This window comes from Gobius niger (genome assembly GCF_951799975.1).
Source record: "Gobius niger genome assembly, chromosome: 2".
NCBI classification, from domain to species: Eukaryota; Metazoa; Chordata; class Actinopteri; order Gobiiformes; family Gobiidae; genus Gobius; species Gobius niger.
The window spans coordinates 19426874-19448603 of NC_136853.1; the positions used below are offsets into that span (position 1 = coordinate 19426874).

A 21730-nucleotide genomic window follows, 5' to 3' on the forward strand; every position below is an offset into this window, starting at 1 on the left:
GAAGTAAACTTTCACATACATTTATTTTCCAAATAAGGGCCTAGTGCAGGGGTTCCCACACTCGGGACAAAAAGTTGCTGCAAAATCAAGTTTATAACATTTATTTATTCAGATATTTGTTGGGCTTCTATTTTTTTTGCTGTTTTACACAAAATTATTCATTACAGTAGAGCTGGGTACCGTTACATTTTTTCAATAATATTTGGTTGTCAATATCAATACTTTTTCCGATACCAATACAAAAATATGTGTCATCTAGAAACAGTAATGTGTGGAGGATCTGCACATTTACAATATCAAGCTCATCTCCAAAGTCAACAAATGTATGAAAAATGGGGAATAAATTGTGGGGGAAAAATAGTGGGAAATAGCGGAAATATTAGTAATAAAAATGAGCAAAAAACTGTAGGAAAAAATTGGGAAAACAAAAAAAAAGTGGGGCAATATTTTACAAAAAAAATGGGGAAAATGGGACAAACATTGAGCAATTTTTATTTTATTTATTAAAGTAGGGGGGAAAAATCATTTATTTGAGCTGAAACTACCAAGTACTTTCCTTTAATACTGTCCCTGGACCAACAGCATCAAAACTTGGATCTAAAGATTGAAGATTTTTTTTCCGTTCCTCCTTTCGATACTTTCATTTTTTCAATACCAGTAGTACCTAAACTTTTTTTTTCCGATACTAGACTGGTATCGTTTAACAGTGACATTTCTACTTTGCTGTCTTTAGTCAAGCCGAGCCGCTCACAACAAAAACATCTGTACTATAATAAATGCTGGTATTTTATTCTATTTATTGGTTGAAATGTTACGTGGTGTGGCTACCTGAAAAGTTATAAAAGTGTTTTCAAGAATTTGGAAATCTTTGAAAGTAAATAATGTCGCTGTAATCTCTCCACATAGCTGAAAGTCTTTAGGGGGAGAGTAGTGTGCTTTTTACTTCAGCAACCACAGCAGTTTTGAAGGTGTGTAAGACTATTGAGCTCCATGGAAGCCACACTATTCTGAAACCACATACAACAACATAAAAAACACCTAAAACACAGCAGCTGACAATAAAATAAGTTGATTGCAGCACTTCTCATAAAGGTCGACTCTTGAAGATTTGGCTCTCACTCCTTTTCTGAATTGCTGTTGTGACTACGGTTGGTGCATCAATTGTAAAAGTGGCGTGAAATGCATGATATTACAGAAAAAGAAAAGGTTTATCACATGCAAGTCTATGAGGCCTGCATTGTTGACATTGTGTTGAGCGTTATGACAACATCTCCAAATATTTACCTGCTGTATTTGTCCAACCACAAACCTTCCTTTGTCTCTGTGTTTGTCTGTGGCAGTCGAAGACCCCCTCCTTCTCCAACCCACTAGAGCCGAGCTCCTCTTCCCCCCCTCCGACCCGTCTTGACCGCCCTGCGTCGCCTGCACACACTGGACAACAGCGCCATCTACTGTACATGCTCCTCCTAAACCCAAGCTGCCTCCTGTCCTCCAATGAGTACTTGAAACATACCTGCATGACTGAAATATCGCACCCTCAAGATAATATAACCAACCTGTAGAAATAGACATGTAACAGGACGTGTGTGCTCAGAGCTGGTGCACACAAGGACATTACAGGAAAACAACTCTGTCTGCTCGAGCTAGTTTGATTTTCAAGTTCACCACTCATTTTACTGTATGGCAGGGGTAGGCAACGCCAAATCCGGCCCTACACACAGAACCTCTGGCCCCCCAAGATGATTTTGAGAAATATTTTAATGCAAATATGAGATCAAATTCTGAAAATGCGAGAAATAGTGTCATATTCCTGGCAGAGCACACCACTTACTCATTATAATGTAAAACATGATTTTCAACTTGTGGGTTGTGACCAGAAAGTGGATTGCGGAACCATTTTCTGTGGGTCGCGTAACCTGGCTAACGCCATGCTGCTGTGTGCGCTCGAATCATTTCGAACTGCACAACAGCCTGGGGACCATGGCCGAAATCTCCGGTGGATTTGGGAACCAATCACAGAGCGAGGAGGGACGGCAAGACGATGACGCGCTATTCGATATACGGAAGCTTGTAGATTATTTACGGATAATAAAAAAAAAGTTTATTTACGGATCCAACGTGACAGCAGCAGACACGATGGTATTTTTTGATCAAGCTTTAGACCTTGTTCTAAATAATTTAGCTCAAAAGTTTACAGCGGGTACGTCATACGTCATCTCATACGATGATACGATTGGCCATGGCTACGTGCAGACGCATGAGACTTTTTTTTTTTTTTTTCGTATCGCCCAATAAACGAGTATGGACGATCGTAAACCACACCTCTCCTACGAGAAAATGAATTGGTGGTCCCCAGACTAAATATCACTTGTGATTTTAGTCTGGTGTTAGCCAGGCTATGGGTCGCGAGCCACAGGCCCAGGAAATGTTCTAGATTTTCCATTGTAAACTGCATGTAATCAGTTAAAATGTATGTCATTGGGCTGTTTTTTTTTTAGACGATATATGACAATTTACACTTTTATGTGGGTGGGTCCCAAAGCCATGAAAAAAGTTCTTTACTTTAGGATAAAATGGTGAGATTCGGCCCTTGGTGTAATTAAAGTCTGCCCTCAACAACACAAACTTGCCTATCCCTGCTGTATGGGATAATCCCGAGTATTGCCTAGTGTTCTTTAGTTTATCAACATTACATTCATTCAAATGTAGGCATAAAATGAAGGCAACTTGCACTACAAGACTGAATAACGTGGCCTTATTTAACTGTAACAACCACCTGCTCCATAAAGTGTTCCTGTCAGGAAAACCAAGGCCCATGTGGTATTTCTATTAAAATGAGGTGGTAAAGTAGCCAAATATTCATCCAAGTTAGAGTATGATTATTTAATTCAAGTAAAAGTAAAAAGTAGAGACCAGGATAACACATTTAATAAACTTACCTCACCTAAAAGTCTGAGTTCTAACATTAAGATAAATTAACAAACATGTCAACAAAACAGCTGATTTGTATCCACTGCTATTTCTTTAGGGTATCACCCCTTTTTTCTCTTTTGCATTTCCACTTCCCTTATTGTGTGATGCATTTTATTTTCTGATGTTTTCACCGAACAGCCATCCGCCCCGAGGCAGTCCCACCCGGCCCGAGAGCCCTCTGCCACCCTTCGACTCCTAGAGGAAACCTTTCCCCCTTTCCAACCCACTGCTGCGGGAAATTTAAGGAGTGCTACCCTTTTTCTACACAGGACTCTCCAATCTCCTCCGTACCTTCTCAGAAACTATGCAATAACAAAATAGTTTCTTTTGGTTTTACTCGTTGTCTGAAATGGTGCGCTGTCCGGTCAGCTTTTTGCATAGCTCTGATTGCATGTGTATTATGCTTTGTCTAAGGATGACAACTAATATTTACTTACGGTCAAAGAGGATAAGCGGTTTGGGTCACATTTCAAGTGGTGTTTTTGAAGAGAACTTTTGCCCTGACGTTACATATTGTGTTTTTAACCATCTATTATTTTGTCTTTTCTCCCCTGTCTCAGTGGTCATGGGGGTGAGTGACGACATGGATAAATAATACACAAGTTCCCCCTTTTGTTTTGCCCATTCATCAGTGTGAGATACTGTGAGTTGTATTCGTTGTGTTGATGTTCTGTGTTTTGAACCCTCCATGTTGCTTTTTCTTCATTTAAAGCCACACTGCGGACTGTTCTGTTACCGGCCACGTTTTCAGAGGTATTGCACTCCAACTGAAACACCCGTAATAAAATCAATGATTGTATTTATTTCGATTATTTTCCATTCAGTGGGAGAAATGCTCCGCAGTGTGGCTTTAACGTCCTGTCCATCTTTCAAAAGCTGTAGTGTACTCCATAACTAAGAGCATAATCTATTCTTTATCTACAAATGTTTATCATGAACATATCAGAATGTGTCATGTTGATCTATGGAATATCATTTGCAAATGTTACTTTGTGTCTCCTAGTGAAATGTTTAAACCAGACACATATTTAAATGACTATGAAGATGTTTGAAAGGTAATATTTATTGCAGTGAAGTTGAAAAGTTGTTTGAATATTGTAGCTTGTAACAAAATTTGATTTTTGTTCTTGTTTTGACTGAAGAATGAATGGTACGGATGTGTTCTCTGCTTTGTGTGCATTGTCAAACAATAAAAGTGTAATGGGAATGGGAGGCTTGTTGTAAATGGTTCATTTTACTATTTGACAAATGAGAATTCACCTTCTTTATTTAACCACTTAACTGCCACGTTAGGATTAGAGTTAGGGTTAACAATTATTTACATCCAAACCTCAAGGCGTATTGACTGGAGAGCTCACAGCCTTTGTGTCAGTGTGATACATAATTTGAAAGCCAAGACCTTCGTATTTCAAAAAAAAAAAAAAGTGTGAGATCCATGTGAGTGAAACACAACTTGTACATTGCATTTGCCGTTCATAACCCAAATTATTTCCTGATTAGGGTTAACTAACCCTAACCCCCTGATCAGGAGGGTCAGCGGGTTAACCAGGAAAGTACAAAACATGCTCCAAATCACCAGCTCCACACAGAAAATGTCATTGCAGAGGTTGATCAAAGAATGGATTTGGACTGTACCTAAATAAATCTCATATTTGGCTGCCTTTAGTCAACATCTCCATGGCGACGTCCCGCTCCGCCGCTCACAGCAAACACATGTCCTGCTCACTATGTTTCCACTGTTGTGAAGTTTTTGTGCAGAGTATGAAAACTATATATATTTTGGGAAAATTTATGGTACAAGCAATGAGAAAAACAATGTTTCCATTTGCCCTTGTCATTTGGTAAAATTACGCCATTTTTCCATTAGAGTAAATGGGGAGGTCTGGTCATCGCTATGGTAACGCCATGAAATGAGGGTTGACTTTGACTTTTTTGATTGGAACGACCAAATGGAATTAATTCTTAATAAAGTTTTGACACTCTTCACAAAAATCTGGCGACGTTACTAACATGTTTGTAAGTCCACTTGTCTGTTGCGCAGTGTGGCTTTAAATTAAAAAATCTTAAGCAATTAGACTCGTCCTCAAAGTCAAAATAATCATTAAAGAAAAGTCACATCAGGACGATAAGGCTATAATGTAATTTAAAGGGGAAAAAATGACTGTAAATAAACTTTTGCGCTGTGGTTGCAAAAATGTGTCCATCCTTACTAGGGCTGGGACAATCCACTTGTCACGATACGTATCACGATACCCAGGGCTGATCCGATTACCTTAAAATTTGTAAAAATGAAAATTGTCACGCGTCTAAAGTTTATAAACCTAATGCCATTTGACAGTTATTGAAGTGCTAAGATCAAAAAGTGCATGAACACAAAACATAACAAAGTGCTGTTACTGGAAAACAAAGGAGTTTATGATAAAAATGCCTCCAAACACAAGTATTGAAAGTATTGCGATACTTGAAAAAGTATCAATACTTGGTATTGCAGCACAAAGTATTGCAATCCAAATCCGATCAGATATTTTGTCCCAGCCCTAACCCCTACTGAAGAGCTGATTTATCGGGTCTCTTGCATTAATGAAACATTAGACTGTATATCGTGCTGCCCTACTTCAACAGTTTAACACTTGTGTGTCAATATATCACACGAGTGCAGTACTGGCGCATCATCACACCCCGAAGTGTAAACAATTTCTCTCGTTCATCTCTACGGTAAAAGACAATGAAAGGATCCAAGTTGCTCAAGTTGTTTTATTCTGTGGAGGAGCAGAAAATAATTTCAAACATACTCAGTCTCAGTAGTTTTTCCTTCATTTTATCCAACCATCACTTCAACATAAAACTGATTAGCCTCAAGAAAAACTAACAAATAAATAATTTATCTCGTTAGTCGATTTTAGTAAATCACAGCCAGTCGCCGCCACCGTCTCCCAGTTATGCATTAACACACATACAGTCCCCACACACCTAGCAGAAACAATATACAATATGTTACACGTTTGAGTATGTACACAGCGTTTTACAGTGGGACAATAAATGCTCTCATTGCTTTTATCTATCTACAGTAAATATGGAAATCCATAACAAGCCCCACCTTTAAAAAAAAACAAAAACAAAATAGATTCAAATCTTTCCACGCCCCAAAATAATATATAAAAAGTGACAAAATAATAAAGAAATATTTAGAAAATCGTACAAAGTGTGACAACCTGTTTGAGGCAAAGTGCTTTTAGATTAGACAGTATAATCTTTCCCGTTATCAACAAACCGCCTCATCATTTTTACAGGTACATACAGTTTACACTTTGCTTTAAATAGAAATCGTGCAAGCTATTCGTTTATACAACCATGTAAGGAAGGGGAAATCGAAGTCACCGAGCTTTCTGACAGCAAGAGATCTAATGTGTTGAAAATATTCACGACTGTGACGGACCGATAGGGGGTTTCCTCGGCTGATGATGATTTCTTTTGTACTCTCGGGCCGCAAATAGCTTATAAGCTCTGATGGCGCGGATGCAGGGCTTACTTTAACAATCTTAAGCCAAATACTATGATATGAAATGACTGCGAACTAAATTAATGTCAATACAGTGCAGTGCTCTACTTTAAGCCCGATAGCAGATAATGTAAAAAGTGCAAATATCGGCCCAATTCACCTTATTAAAACACCACATTGACCAAGGGTTTTGCAATGGGAATATATTAGTGTTTTTATCCGTTAAGTAAGCCCAACATGAGCTGGTCAACAACCAATTCTGAGTTTTTGTTTTTATGGTTGGTCCCACACTGATTTGTATGCATATATACAAAGACATATTATATTTTAAATCAATCTGGATCAAAACAAACCCTCAGCACAGAGTCACCTTCATCCCTCTGGCTTCATAAGATTGCTCAGTTTTCCATCGAAACAGCAAGCCATTGAGTTTGCAGGGGACACTTTCAATGAGAGAAGACAAGAGATGGCAGAACTTGTAATAATATTTGTACAGAGTTAATCTGATGAAAGACAAAACAAAACAAAAAGACTGAGCTGAGGCCAAAAAAAGGGAGGGAAATGTGTTTTTTCACAGAGTACATGCATGCGCACACGCTGCAGTTCAACGGTTATCATTTCATGTCAAACGCTGACCAAAGTGTAACAGAAACAAGGGTCGCGCAGGGCGGTGGTTCCCAACAGTGGGGGACAGTGGAGAGTGTTTAGTTGTTAGCCTCATGATCAATGATTGAACACTAAAACAGGGCCCGAACTACAAAATGCTTTTATGGAGGTGATATTTTCATGCACCGATTGAGAACCACTGGTGCAAAGGACATTTAATCCGTTCTCACATTGAAAAATAAGTAGTGCAGTAAAGCAATTGTGAGCAAAAACGCACATTTAACAGATTCCGACTGTCGTAAATGCTTATGTCCTTTCCTTTCCCTACTTTCTGTGTCTTTTATACTAAAACGCCACTGAAAAAGCGGCCACGACAAGCCTTCCAGTTGTATTTATCAATATAGATGAAGTGTAAGAGTATCGTCTTCATAATATTGCATTTATATCAACTGAAAACTGAAAAACCATCAAGCATGTGTCAAACAATACCGGTTGTACTGTTCGCAAGTATTGGATTTCTTCTCAGTTGGCTAGTTATGGACAGCCGTGTTTCCAAACCGCAAATCAAGGAGCATGAAGAAATCCTTTTGTGAATTAAAACCCCAATACCTCAATAAATACTTCTTGCCCGACTCTTGCTCCTTCCCTGAACTCATGCCGTCATATTAGTTAGCATTTACTAGTTACACTACATACATACAGTTAATATAATGGTTCAGTACATTCATACACAATGCTCTTTTTGGCATGTGGACAGTGAGATTGTTGTAAAGCAGACAAATTTCCATGTGCTGCGTATGTGAAGGGCTCCATCTAAGGCCCTTTATTGCACGTTTGTTTAAAATGGTAAAAGAGTAAAGACATTTTGGAGACGTATGTACAGAAAGAGTGTCTTGAAGTAATACTCATCTTTCCAACAAAGTATCACCACTGACCTGTCAGACTCTGCCAACTCTCAAGTTTTGTGCGGTTCTGTTCAACACCTGTATTTCTGAACATAATCAATGAGAACAGAGAATCAAGGGAACTGTAAAAGAACTCCAGCTTCAAGTCATGTTTGAGATGAAATCCCTACGCCGCGCCCTCACAGCACCAGGATCTTGACTTCATCCTGTTCGTCAGGCCTGTAAAAGAATGGGATGCAGGGGTTTTCACCCAAGAAGGGGGGTGTGCGTGGTACTCCCTGGGGGTTCTGGATCTCCTGGAGCAGCTGCATAATCTGCTCTGCCGTCCCATCTTCTGTCGGCACTGATGGTTTGGGCTCGGCGTGCGATGATCCAGGTGCAAACGTTTGCAGTGAAGGGCCTTCGCGAGCGGTGGACGGTTCTGACAAAGGAATTACTTCCATGGCTTCTGTAAACATAGGCCAGTGTTAACAGTGTTATTTGTTAACAAATAAATTTTGATATTCAAAAGCTGTATTTGACATTGCAATAACACTAGGCTAAAATGGAACCAAATTAGGAAAATTAAGCTTAAAGCAGAAGTAAGTAACTCGTGCCCCTAGAGGCCATAAGCGCCACTGCAGGTGTCATAGCAAGCAACTTTTTTTTAACTATTAATTGTCAGTGAGAGTAAATACTACACTGACAGAAAAGACAAAGGGAGAGAGGGATATTGTACATCCAGTTACAGAATGGAGATATTTTTTTTCACTCAAACTTGGTTGTAAATACTGTTTAAGTGGTGCTAGCCCGCAGTTAGCTTTGCCTTCGTGATTCCATTAGTGTGTATTGGGGCCTCCGGGTCGGTGCAGGGAAAGTTGCAAGTGTGGTTTACTGGCCAGAGACACCAGGAGGAGATGAAAGACAAGTGTAAATAAAATTCAGTACTGATGCTGCTGTTGCAATATGTGCTGGCTTCCTCTGATATGGATAATGGGTTAACAAATCTTTTTGCAATATATTGTGCAGCCCAAAACTAAACAACTGGACATGTTCTAAAGCCGTCATTTTACCTTCTCCGCTGATGGCATTCATCTCTGACGGTGTGTGAGAATGGTCTTCAGAGCGCACGAGGTCGTGGCCGGGCGGGAGTAGATCAGGGCCTGCAGTTGCACTGTTGTAGCGGTTGTACCACTCGTTCCTTTCAGCTACAAGCCTCATTACCAGATCCTGCAGCTCTGCAAGCTTTGCCTGGTCAATTAAATTAACGCAATGAATCAAACATGTAAAACCGAAAAGATACGCAAGATTTAAAAGCAGACGCTCCATTATCACATGATTCTGCATTTATAAGCCAGTACCTTCATCTCCTCTTTGTCCTGGGCTAGCATCGTAATGTACTGCTCCTTTTCTTGGTGTTTTTGCTTCATAATGGCACGTTGACTCTGATACAAGGCTATATACTCTCCTAAATCCAACAGTCGAAAAATTAGTCAAGACAACACGACCACCAGTAATGTTATCATATCATTTTGCCTGTCACTCACCGATGGTGTCCGTCTCGCCTGACAGCTGGATGCAGCGGTGCTCCAGCTCCTCCACTCGCTCCTTCAGGTCGGCCTTTTCTTGCATGAGGGAGGTGAAGCGCTGCTGTAGTTTGTCCATTGCAACTTGCAGAGCCTGATGGACTTCCACTGGCACAGCGTCTTCTAGATCTGAAACAAAAGGTAGTAGAACAGACTGTCAGCTTACATTTGAACAGCTTTGAACATTAGCTGCAGGGCTTTAAGGGGTGTACCTGAGGTCTCATGATTGTGGTGACAGTGACTATGTTCACCCTGAGAGTGTTCTGCTTCATGAGTGTGACGCTCGAGGCTGAGAGCCACAGACGCCTGATGCCGCGCAGCCATGTGCAGCCTGTGCTCCTCCTGCAGCTGCCTCCGGGCTTCATCCCGCTCTGCCTCCACCTCAGCAAGTGCCCCGCGAATAAACTCCTCCTACAGACCACCACAAGAGTTAGAATCAAAGAACACTGTTCACCAATACATCACTGACCATTTTGGGAAAAGTAGCAGTGAAACATGCCAGTACCATTTCTTTCTGACTTTCAAAATCTTCGGGAATTACTAATGAGGATGATATTTGTCGACTTTCATCTGGTTCCTGACTCTCAATCCCATCACCTTAGAAAATAAGAAAGCCAAATGTTAACTGATGTCAAATAAGGCTGATCAAATATCAAACAAACTTCAAATATTAAAAAAAAATCCAATCTATTTCATGTAAATTCAAAATAAATACTTTGATTGAACTTTATTTGGAAAGGTGTTTGGATGTGTGTCTGTAGTAAATAAAAAGGACCCAAGAATAAAATGCACCTTGGTCTCTGGAGGGAGAAGCCAGAGCTGAACTATTGAGCAGTTCTTTCACTTCAGTTTTCAACTGTTCGTTGTCTTGCACCAACTGCTGCAGGTGGTCCTATGGTGGGAAACACGCATTAATGAAATGTTTATCCATACAAAACGCCTTCTGTGTTATTCAAACCTGTGCTTCCTTGAGTTGATTGTGGCTGATTTCCAGTTGGACACGGCCTTGGCTCTCGTCGTGCTGCAGCCGGTCCATGAGCTGGCACTGCTGCAGATACTGGTGATGGAGCTGCTCTCGCTCTGAGGCCAGGGTCTGGTATCCAGCAGAGTACTGCTGCAGGTGAGCCACCAACTGCTCTCTCTGCTCCAGCACAGCCTGCACCTCTTTACTCTTTTCATCCATCTGGAAACAACAAATCCAATGCAATTAGACTTCATGACTCAACACATAATTAGAACATAAATAAAAAGAATGTTTTAATATTATGAATGTAAAGTGAAAACATGATAAAAACAACAGGACCACAAAAGCATCACCTGCTCTTTGACACTGTGCAGTTCCTCCTGTAGTTCACCCATTCTTCGAGCCAATTCCTTTTTGACATGGTGCTCTGACTGGATGGCTGTCGTCAGTTCCATGTTCTCGTTAGTCTAAATAAAGAAAAGTTATTGTATTTATTTGGCTGTCTTGTCTTGTCACTACCAAAGCGACTTCAGTAGCTCGAAAAGTCCATGTAAGAGGCTATGTTTAGTTAATAGTAACTGCACTGATTCAGAATCCTTTCACTGCAATCGACAATGCGTCTAAAAAAAAACAATTATTTGTCTTACATCTATAACTGCTGCTAATGATGAAAACTTGACCAGGATCATTACACTAAAGTCTGCACAGGCCTCGTTGCGCCTGAGGTTGTGCATAGCCTTGGTCTGAAGCTGTTCTGAGGCATTGGAACAAACTTTTTTTCATGACTGCAGTGAGCTTAAAATGCTCATCTGTGTAAATTCTCCTTTGCTTTAGAGCTGTGCACATCCTGTGTGGCGAGGGGGTGACCCAGGAAAAATGTTTAGTCGCACCAGTGAAATTTTTAGGGGCATTTTTGAGTCCTGCCTAAATGTTTATTGAGCGATGGAAGACACAAGGAGAATCTAAATTAGTTAAATTTATTATGGGTCCCACCTGCTTCACTTTGCCACCGTTCAAAGCTGTACACGAGCGTGAAACGTGCTTATAATTCATTTACTTGAACAACTCAGATGTGCAGGAGGGAATGTGACAGCTAGAAACGAGTTTGGGCCAAAGCTAAACAAAGACTGACAGAAGTGCAGATTGAAGTTGGTCAGTATTGAAAGCACCAAAGTTACATTATTTGTCACAAAATAATAAACCTCTATCAACTCCATCACTGGTCAGATTAAAAAGCTCCAAAATGTTAAGAGATGATTTTAAATGCAATTGTTAATTTTTAATAATTTAAACTTCCTACTTACAAGTTTGACAAACCCATTTTGCAGCTCAGCCAGCTGGTCTTTCAGAGTGCGATTTTGGGTGAGTGCGCGGCTGATTGTGGCCTTGTCGGACTGGACGTCCTCCAGCATGCGCCTGCGGTCCTCGGTCTCCTGACTCCGAGTCTCCACCTGTTGCTCCAGCTCCCCCAAACGCCCCTCCTGCTCCGAGCACAGGCGACTCAGCTGCTCATTGTCCCTCAACTAGGACAAACAGTAGGAACTGAATTACTGACAGCTACAAAGAGGAGTTGCAGATCAGCAAGCTAGGTTCACATTCAAGGATTTTAAGTTTTTCAGATAAAAGACAGAGGGTGTCTACAGGAATAAATCATTTTTTTAAAAGAAATCTCCCAACATGTTTTAACACCATTTGTTAGGGATCGGGTTCACACACTTGCCTGGCTTTAAGCCCTTTCGGCTGACAACAACCACGGCCATGTGCATGAATATTGTTGCCGTGTATTACACCTTAGATAATGGGTCCTGACAGAAAAGACGTTAAGCTATGGCATCCTTTCCACGTAAATAACCTGAGCTTACAGATATTAGCTAAAAACAAACATCTGCACTTTAACTGCAAAAGAGTTCATTCTACTACATTATTTCTGACATGCATACATAATTATGTGATTTAAATATACAAACATTCTTGACCAGCCTTCAACATAAATCCATGGCCTGTGAGGAAGTTCTGTCACATGAACATGACCTTCAGTGTCACTACAGAGAGGGTTTTTAGCAGCACCACACCTGTGCCTGATATTGTGCAGTCAGAAGGTCATTCTGTTGCTGTATATTGTTGAGAGCCTCTTGAAGAGCAACTTCACTCTCTGATGGCTCAGAAGACTGAGGATCTGCTTCAATTGGAGTCTCTCTTTCCTGGGACAATGACGCTGCAAAAACATATTAAAGTTTGTTTTGTGGTCACTGATGTCAAATTTAAAAAAGATAAAAGATCAATTACTGACTGACCAATAGATGCTTTAAGGTCCTCTATGCTCGCTTCCAGTTCTTGGACTCTGCTAATATTTATGTCTCTCTCTTCAGCTACTAAGGCCACCTGCACACATGCACACAATTAGGTTTGATGACTAAAACATTGTAAATGTAATTGTACAAGTTTGGGATAAGACTGGTTTACTTGAGTTAGAAGCTGTTCAGTTTTGTCCTTCCACACAAGGCCCTCCTCTTGGATTTGATCCACGTAGCGGTCTCTGTCTGTCTTGAGTTGTGAAACGGACTCCATTAGCTGCAAAAATAATGAAAAGAATATTGATGATTAAACTTTATTGTGACACTTAGAAATATAATATAATATATACACTGCAGAATCTAACATACCTGGTGGTTTATTGATTCCAAATGCTGCTTTTCTTCTAATATTAACTGCATTTGCTGATTAGCGCTGGAAGGATCCGACTGAGATGAGCACTGAGAAGATGAACAAAACATGTCTACTTTTAAACACTCATTAACATTGTTGCAGGATCAACACTTTCATGCCACGGCACACGCACCTGTTGTAACATCAGATCTGCAAGTTCCAGCCTCTTGTGGAGATCCTCAAGCTCCAGTTTCATAGACGCATTTTCCTGCGTTATGAGCTTAATTTGTTCTGACAACTCAGAGCTTTGCTGCTTTGATTCCTCGCTCAAATTACTTTATAAAAAGAGAGATGGTGCATCAGCAATTTTCTATAGCTGTAATATATGAAAATATGTAAGATCGACGTATCACTTACTTTATTCTTAACACTTCTACCCTGAGGTTGTCTCGCTCCTTTTCAAGCTCTTTGTTGTGCTAAAATTAGAGATGTTTATCATAAACAAATTGCCTGGCTCACACAGAGTCCCAGCTCAGACAAAATCCTACCTTTTCTATAGTTTTCTGCTGTGTTGAGACAGTGGAAAGGGTTCTCTCCAACTCCGACACTCTCTGCTTTGTCGACTGAAGTCGATTGTTATATTCTTCTGCCTCAGCTACACAAAAAAGTATCAATGGATACTTGCAGAATATTATAGAAACAATAAGAATATCTGATTGAAACCAAACATCTCATACCTGATTTTTGGCGTGCAGCTTGTTGAGTGTACTGTAGTGCAGTCTGCAGTTCTGACTTTTCTGATACCAATATACCAATCGTCTGGATATGGACCTAGCGTCAAGCACAACACAATTAATTTTACAAATAAAACATCTAGTTTTGTATGAAAAGTAGAAATGAAAATATTGAGTTTACCTGTAATTGTTCTCGCATGGCGGACTGCTCCTTTGTTAATTTCTGTTCAAATTCTTTCCGCTCCTGAGGAGGAAAAAAACCCTCCAATATAAGCAAGAAGCACATTTACATAAAACAAGGAGCAAATTAGACTAAAATCACCTTTTGCAACTGATCAGAAAGCTCCAGCGACTGCTGTGTCTGACAAAAAACAAATAAAGTCATCACCTTTGATTTGCCCACGATACACATTTTATTCTAGATCAGCCTTTCCCAAAGTCTGGAACATCGCGGCCCTCTGATCGATCAGACATTCTCACGGGCCCCAAGAAAAATAATTTAATTTAAACTGAAATTATTAGACTAAAATTACGCAGAAAGCAACAGCCAGAAATGGATGTAGGTTTAAAGTGGTACATTTGAGTAAATAAATGCATGTTTTCTTATAGGCCCCTCAGGGGCCCCGGACCCCACTTTGGGAACCACTGTTCTCGATCATGAGAAAGGAACATAGAAATGTGATGAATAAATAAATATAAGGTTTAAAGGGACAGAAAATTAGAACCAGGCACAGATTCTCTGACTATGAGGAGGCACATGCACAGAGTTCAGAGTGGACGGTCCACAGCCCCTTACCAGCTGCTCTAACTTGGTATTGAGCTGGGAGTTTGCTGTGCTGCTGGATTCCAGGGCAGCAGTCAGCTCCTGGTTTCGATTCTGTCACATGCATCAAGGAAAGAAAGAAGACAATAGCACAGTGAATGAGAGTTCATCTTATTTCTATATATAAAAGGCTTTAGTGATGATTTGTAAAAGTTTACTTTTAATTTTAATTTTAATTTGTGTCATGCACCTAAAGTGTACAGTTCACATGTGCAAAGTACAGTGTTCACAAATACATAAACTAAAAAAAGTCAGATAAACAATGTATTATTATTATTATACTATTATATTGTAATTTTAAAACATAAATTGTAACTAAGTTCTGAGACAAAATAACTTGCATCACATTATACCTCCAGTTCTCTTTCACCGACAGGCGGTGCAACATCTCCGTTGACGTATGTGTTGGAAGACTGAGGGGGAATAAAAAAAATCCAATGAAATTTACCATAAAGACACGGTTTGTGAGAGTTTGCTCACATTATAATAATAATAATAATGCATTGGTTTTATATAGCGCTTTTCTGGACACTCAAAGACGCTTTACATTGCATTATTCATTCACTCCATACTCAGTGGTGGTAAGCTACTATTGTAGCGACAGCTGCCCTGGGGTAGACTGACGGAAGCGAGGCAACCAGTCTGTGCCATCGGCCCCTCCGACCAACACCACTCACTCACTCACGCATTACATTCGCAAGGCTTCCTGGTGTTACCAAACGGTCTCCCATCCAAGTACCAACCAGGCCCTTCCCTGCTTAGCTTCCAAGGTCTGACGGGATTGGGCAGAGCAAAGGTGGTATGGCCTACATTCCACCATTGCATCACCAAGAATACACAAACTAAGCAGGTCTAACCCCATAAGTATATGGGATAATACTTCTCATGGAGGTATAGCATTATGTCTTATGGAAACAGCTAAATAACCCTAATAAGAGAAGGTTAGAGCAACTGACTGATATTTTTCTTCAACTGAAATCACTGCCGCTATTCACGACATCGCTGCGGGTACTGAACTGCACACATATATTTTCATATGGCCCTTTCTCCAATATGCACCTCCTATAGCAACAATAAGCCTCAAGACGTCAAGAGACAATCCAAGTACAATCAATGCAGATAAAGCAGGGGTGAGACTCTCTTCTGTTTTGTCTCTCTCCAAAAACTCTCCATAAACTCTAACTGGTTCAAAATTCAGCTGCCTGCATCACACTCCACCCCCCCCCCCCTCCCATGAGCAAGATCACACCTGTCCTCCAACAGCTCCACTGGCTCGCCATCACACACCGCATCGACCACAAGGTCCAAAGCCATCCATAACCTCGCCCTTCCACACCTGACTGACCTCCTTCATATCTCCACACCTGCTCACTGTCCCTCATGCCTAACTCGTCACCATGGGGAGCAGAGCCTTCAGCCGCTCCCCCAGCTCTGGAACACTCTCCCCCTTGACCTCTGCAACTCCGATTCACTCCCACACTTCAAATTCAAACTCAAAACTCATCTGTTCAGAATTTTGTCCATTTCTTACCTCAGATACCAGGCCATTAAGCTGCTGTGAAAGCTGACGCAAACTCTCAGTAGATGACAAGGGTCTAGAAAGATAAATAAAGCAGAAATATCAAGAGAGCACGGTTAATATCATGAAACACAACCATAACGATCCTCACCTCATTTCTTCTGATAGATCTCCATTGCCATTTGTATCATTATAGTTCTGCAAAACACAAAAAGGTGCATTCATTTCCTTTGTAATTTTCAGGTAAACATATCACAAAAAAAGAGAACAAATAAGTTACATTATGGAGTTTTGCATATAGAATCATCGCTGCCGAGTCCTGTCTAGCCGATTCAATTGATAAGACAAAAGTATAAAAGACAAAATGAGGGAAACATGACACACACACACCTGCAGTTCATTGTTGAGATCAACAAACTCAGTGTTAGTAACATTAGTGTTAATGCTGTTAGATGCTGGTGAGCTCTGTGCCGACTCGTGACTTGGATCCTCGTGCAAAGGAAGGACCGATGGCTCCACATCAGCAAAGGTCTAAGACATAAGCACACACATAAGATTTAAAAATCTGAAAAAGAGAATGAAAGGAAAGTGCAGACGAGCAACAACAAGAGACCAGGGTTATGGGGTTAAAAAACAGATGAGATGTCTGTCAATGGGAATTTTTTTGCATGACATGAAGCCAAAACAACTAACTGAGAATTTTTATCTTCATTCCTGTCATAGGCTGGTAATATCCTCTCTCTATTGTCTTCACTCAACATGTAGTACATTTTAGAGTCCATGCATTCTTCCGACATTTAAACCCCCCTTGTCGTCTACATAGAGTTCAAGAAAAACTGGACTATTCAAAAATCACTAAAACACGAACAATTTGATCCATTGTTTGAGCCTTAAGAGGAACTAAAAGGGTGGGTTTAAATTACAATGTAATAAACGAAAGGTTAACAGGATGAGTTCGACCATAGTTTTACGAATAAAACAATAAGACAGAAGTGGATATTTAGCACCAAAATCTGCTCATGCAAGCAGTTTTTATGAAGGTTTAATTATCAAAAACATGTAACAGATAACGTAAAGAGTACGGCTGTAATAATATCGTACATGACCAGTGAGATTACAGAGATACATGCTGAGAAGACAACATACAGAGCTCAATGCAATATTAGAGCTGAAGTGGTTTACAGCAAAGGAATGCAGGAATGCAGAAATGCAAAGACAGACAGCAGTGACAGGAAAGAAACAGAAGTGAGATGCCCACATTCAGCTCACCTGGCTGAGTTCATAAGGAGGGAGCACTAGTCCATTGCTTTGACTAAGAGCTTTCAATATATTGTCAAACTACAGGAAAGAATAGAAAGGATAGAGAGCAAAAAATGAAGCTAGTCAGAACAGACACACAGGATAAGCCACTATTAGACTTACACTAAGGCGTACCTGGACTAAGGCCATAAGACACAGGTTGCTAAGGGAATGATGCCACTTCTCATTTGTGTTTAAAGTTATGTCAAAAAGCGTGTACCATGTCACAGATACTAAAGCTTAAAATTTAGACGCTACTAACACTTCGGATTTGCCTTGCTTTGTTTGATAAACTTATACCTGATTGCAAATTTAAAAGGTTTCAAGCTGGGTCATATGGCATAGAAATGCACCTTTTGAAATAAACAGGTACAGAGCTTTAAGTTAAACAGAGGAACAGCTTTGCCCGTTGCTTATACAAAATTACAAACTAAAATCAAGTTAATCTAATATTAGGCCTCACATATCTGGTTTTTAAAGCTCAGTTTCCAACTGGAGACAACTGACTGTATACATGGTGAGAAGTCAGCCTTTGCTCCTGAAGTGAGGGACAGAGTCACATCAACTCTGTCACATTGATGTGCGGCACTGAGATGGTGCTGTGCGTTTGTGAATGTTGTTTCTGTTGTTCCTCATTAGACGTTTTTAGATCAAACGGTTCATTGGGATGGTCCTTGTGACTCCCCTTCATCTCTCCAGTCACAGGAAGCCCTCCACCCTCGCCGTTTCTGTTTGCACTGAATAACGTGCAGAACAGTAGCTCAACGGCATCAGTGCTGTGGGTACCTACAGGTAACAGCTGTGCGCCAACTACTTAAACTTTTGCATGTTGCCCCAAGTCATCCCAACTACACTGTTGACTGCAGAAAATGTATAATACAGTAGTGCAAGAATAAAGCGTGCAATGAGTAGGTTCTGAGAGTTGACAAAAAGAAAGAAAGAAAGATTCCGCAAGTTCATCAGCTTCAGTTTATGATGCATCAAGCAAAGAGGAGCTCCAGACATCAAAGGGGAAAGATGGAGAGTGCATTTCGTTGCATTTGTTTCTTACTATGCTACCACGACGCCAAAGCGTTAAAATTAGTACAGTTTACTTTGTTTAATAATTAGTTTGTTTAGAATTGGGATGTGTTCCTCTGTTCTCAATTGCAACACCCGATAATAATTTTCCAATGTGCATGAATGGATTGCTATGCCATTAAGTAAATAGACTTAGTACAGACTCACATTTACATTGTCAGGAGAGCTTCTGTCTTCTGAGGACAGGTCAAGTTGATTTGCTTTGACTTTTCTTTTCTTCTTGGCCCCAGCAGCAACTACTCCCTTTTCTCCCCCAGCACTGGCAGGGGAACTCTTTTGCTGAAACTCCTTCAGCTAATAAAAGAAACAAGCATTAGGTCATGATCAACACAGGCAGTACCTTTTGGACAGCTTTTGACACCAGCAAAGAAAATGTCAAAAATGTTCATCTAAGTCTAGGCATTCACGCAGCTGTTGGGTCAAACTAAATGTATCCATACAGACATGCACTTGTTGAGATACCATTACCTGAATGGCAAAAGTATTAATATTTCGAATAACGTAGATGTTAATTTAAATGTAGCTGGGCGACACCAAATGCTGACGAGTCATTTCCCGAGTCTGTTCCAGCTGATAGGGCCACACAACCCACCTAGCGCTAGCTGGAGCACACAACAGCACCAGGATCAGTTCCACGGGTGTCAGCTGTCAAAACAGTCTTTTGGCACACTTTACTCACAAAACAACACTAAAGCCATCTCTACGCCTGTGAGTAAACTGTCGAAACAAGTTGCCCGCTTTGCAGACGAACCATAAAGCTAATCAAACTTGTCTCCCACAGTGTTGTGTTTGACACTGATGTACACAATCAACTAATCGAGTTAGCTAGACAGAAGCTAACGAGCTAGCATGAACTCAGTTGCGAAAAAACTAGCTAATTTAACAAAAGCTTTTAAGACATGGTTGTGGGACATTGGCAAAGAATTGTATTAAAAGAAATCAAACATTAGTCACAATATTGATTACTGTCCTATATCATTTACAACAGTAAACATCATTAGGTAAAGTTAATGCTATCTACAGAGGCCCTAAAAAGCACCGGTGTTTCCTGTGTGGTTGACCTGAAAAGTAGCACAACAGTCTGGACAAGCGGCAGCTCAGAGCCCGGGCGACGTGTACTACCAATAGTCTAGTTCCCGGAAGCAGATATTACGAATGAAAAAAAACTGAGCAGCGCCCAGATCTACCCTTTCCACAATAAAATTATGCAGACTAGTGATTATTTTACCTTCTTTTTGGCTGCAGCGAGTTTTATTTGCCTACTCTGGTCGGCCATCCTGCTGCTGTGAAGCACCACCGAACCACGTCATCAATTTGCATGTCCCGCCGGTGGAGGGGGCTAAAATGCCGAATCCTCCCCATTTCGAGGACCATACAATGGAGCAAGTCTACTAAAAAGTTGAACTACTCATCTTTGAATTATTAATAAAAACAGTTTAATACGGGTTAATTTTTGTTTTATTTTCTTACACTTTGAATCCATGGTGATTTTTTTTTAGGCCAAATTTCTTCAGATTCCATGGGGCCCTCTTAAAATAAGAATTAACTTTTTCCAAAGAAGACATGATGTTTTTGCTCATGATATTTCACACATTTGTATAACGTTATACAAATAGTGAACATAGGTTACATTCTGGTTATGATTAAACATATACACAAAATCAATTTCACTTTGAGAAGCCCAGCAGTGGCTTCGAGGCCCCGAGGGGCCCCGGATCCCACTTTGGGAAGCACTGTTTGAATTAATTCATGTATGTATGTGTTTGATATGAACGTAACAATAGCATTGGACAAACTAGATTAATTGTTCAAGTGTTAATGCAAAGCTGATCATTTTCAACACCGTGTGTGATTGTACAGTATAAAAAAGAGCATATTGCATGTGGAAAATTCTTGGCTATTAATATTAATGATGTTGATAATAATTTAGGGAATAAATATGTCAAGGTGATTTTGGCTATTTCCAAGATAGGCCTACTGGAGAAAAGGAATGGGCAACAATGTAAATATCCTTGAGATTTTTAAAGGAACATAAATCACCACATTGAATGATGGGCATTTTGAGGAAGCCTAGGCTTTCATTTGTGTCACTTCATAGGCCAGGGCAGCCCTTACACTATGACGTAAACCTGCACTGCTAATACTGACTTTTTTTGGTTATAGTCTGTTTACTTAATTATTTAATGTTTATACTTTTGTCCCCACAAAGTCCTTGGCAGTCCTTGATACCACTATTTTACCATTCAATTGTTTTTTGTTTATTTCTCTCACATTTTCTGCCTATTTGCACACCATTAGTGTTTCTAAGAGCTGAACGTAACAAGTATTTTTTTTCCATTGTGAGATCAGTAAAGGCTATCTTATCTTATCTCTCTCAGATGTTTAAGATGCATTTTGGAATCTTTCAGAAAAAACAATACATGTGAACGATCAAACAATGTAGCATAACACACGCCTTCATTCCTACTCATGTCAATCCCAGCAACACCCTATATTGTCCAAACTGATTTGTAATAGGCGATATAACTATATAACCAGAGGTATCATGAGGCTGTATAGGCACAAACACTTATATTACTGTGTATTACTGGACTCAGTAAAATAGGTGAACCCACCATGCTTCCTTGTGTAACAGAGTGGCGTATCATTGCACCAACAGTGTTCAAGATTTCATTTTGCGCACAGCCAATCAGCGCCGGCGCGGTGGCCACGAGCAGTGACGGCGTTTCGCGCAAATCAGCGGCGGCCAGCGTGCAGGCGGTAACCAATCAGCGGCCTCCAACGAAGAGCGGAGCAGCCAATCCCGTTCCTCCACGATGGGACAGAAGTGACGGCTTATATATGGACTGAGCCCAACTATTCAACCATCATTTCATTGAAGAATAAGGAAGGAACATATCAAACAGCGAGGCAGTGTGCGGTTCGTGCTTGAGGCGACAACGAGGCCTTCTTTGCGAAGAAGTACAATTCAAGGTAAGCTGAAGCTGCGGTTTATTATTTGATTTCAAGTTGGTCTGCCATTTTCTCAGCTTTGTGGCGGTCCTGGTGGATTCAGTGCGACTAAATGTGCAGACTGGCGTAAAGTCCTGCTCTTTGCATTCGGTTATATGTATACAC

At 40.4% G+C, this 21730-nt stretch overlaps 2 protein-coding genes across 11 annotated transcripts in view; one reads left to right on the plus strand and one right to left on the minus strand.

The window, feature by feature from the left end:
- Window positions 1-1624, plus strand: part of dnm1a (dynamin 1a) — a 41069-nt gene extending 39445 nt beyond the window's left edge. For 4 of the 7 annotated variants that reach the window (XM_079581015.1, XM_079581016.1, XM_079581018.1 and 1 more), the window contains one exon: window positions 1341-1624. In XM_079581015.1, coding sequence (XP_079437141.1) covers window positions 1341-1371 — 31 coding nt within the window. In that variant the 3' untranslated portion in view covers window positions 1372-1624. The remainder of the gene's footprint in view (window positions 1-1340) is intronic. The other 3 variants (XM_079581020.1, XM_079581017.1, XM_079581019.1) reach the window with 1 other exon arrangement.
- A 5524-nt stretch (window positions 1625-7148) lies between these two features.
- Window positions 7149-19942, minus strand: golga2 (golgin A2). 4 transcript variants are annotated; one of them, XM_079551988.1, is made up of 28 exons: window positions 19842-19942; window positions 18761-18907; window positions 17504-17572; window positions 16625-16765; window positions 16386-16432; window positions 16247-16310; window positions 15069-15128; window positions 14689-14769; window positions 14215-14253; window positions 14074-14136; window positions 13896-13989; window positions 13707-13813; window positions 13576-13634; window positions 13352-13493; window positions 13176-13265; window positions 12976-13083; window positions 12807-12894; window positions 12585-12727; window positions 11817-12035; window positions 10866-10979; window positions 10507-10731; window positions 10341-10440; window positions 10054-10145; window positions 9761-9959; window positions 9510-9671; window positions 9324-9430; window positions 9036-9213; window positions 7149-8431 (listed from the first exon to the last, which is right to left on the minus strand). In XM_079551988.1, exons 1-28 carry the CDS (start codon window positions 19887-19889, stop codon window positions 8163-8165), a joined length of 3255 nt encoding a protein of 1084 aa, XP_079408114.1. In that variant the 5' UTR covers window positions 19890-19942; the 3' UTR covers window positions 7149-8162. The 4 variants fall into 4 exon arrangements, with proteins under 4 accessions (XP_079408114.1, XP_079408113.1, XP_079408115.1 ...); XM_079551987.1 differs by having other exon boundaries at window positions 9510-9677; XM_079551989.1 differs by lacking the exon at window positions 17504-17572 and having other exon boundaries at window positions 9510-9677.
- Window positions 19943-21730: the final 1788 nt, after the last annotated feature.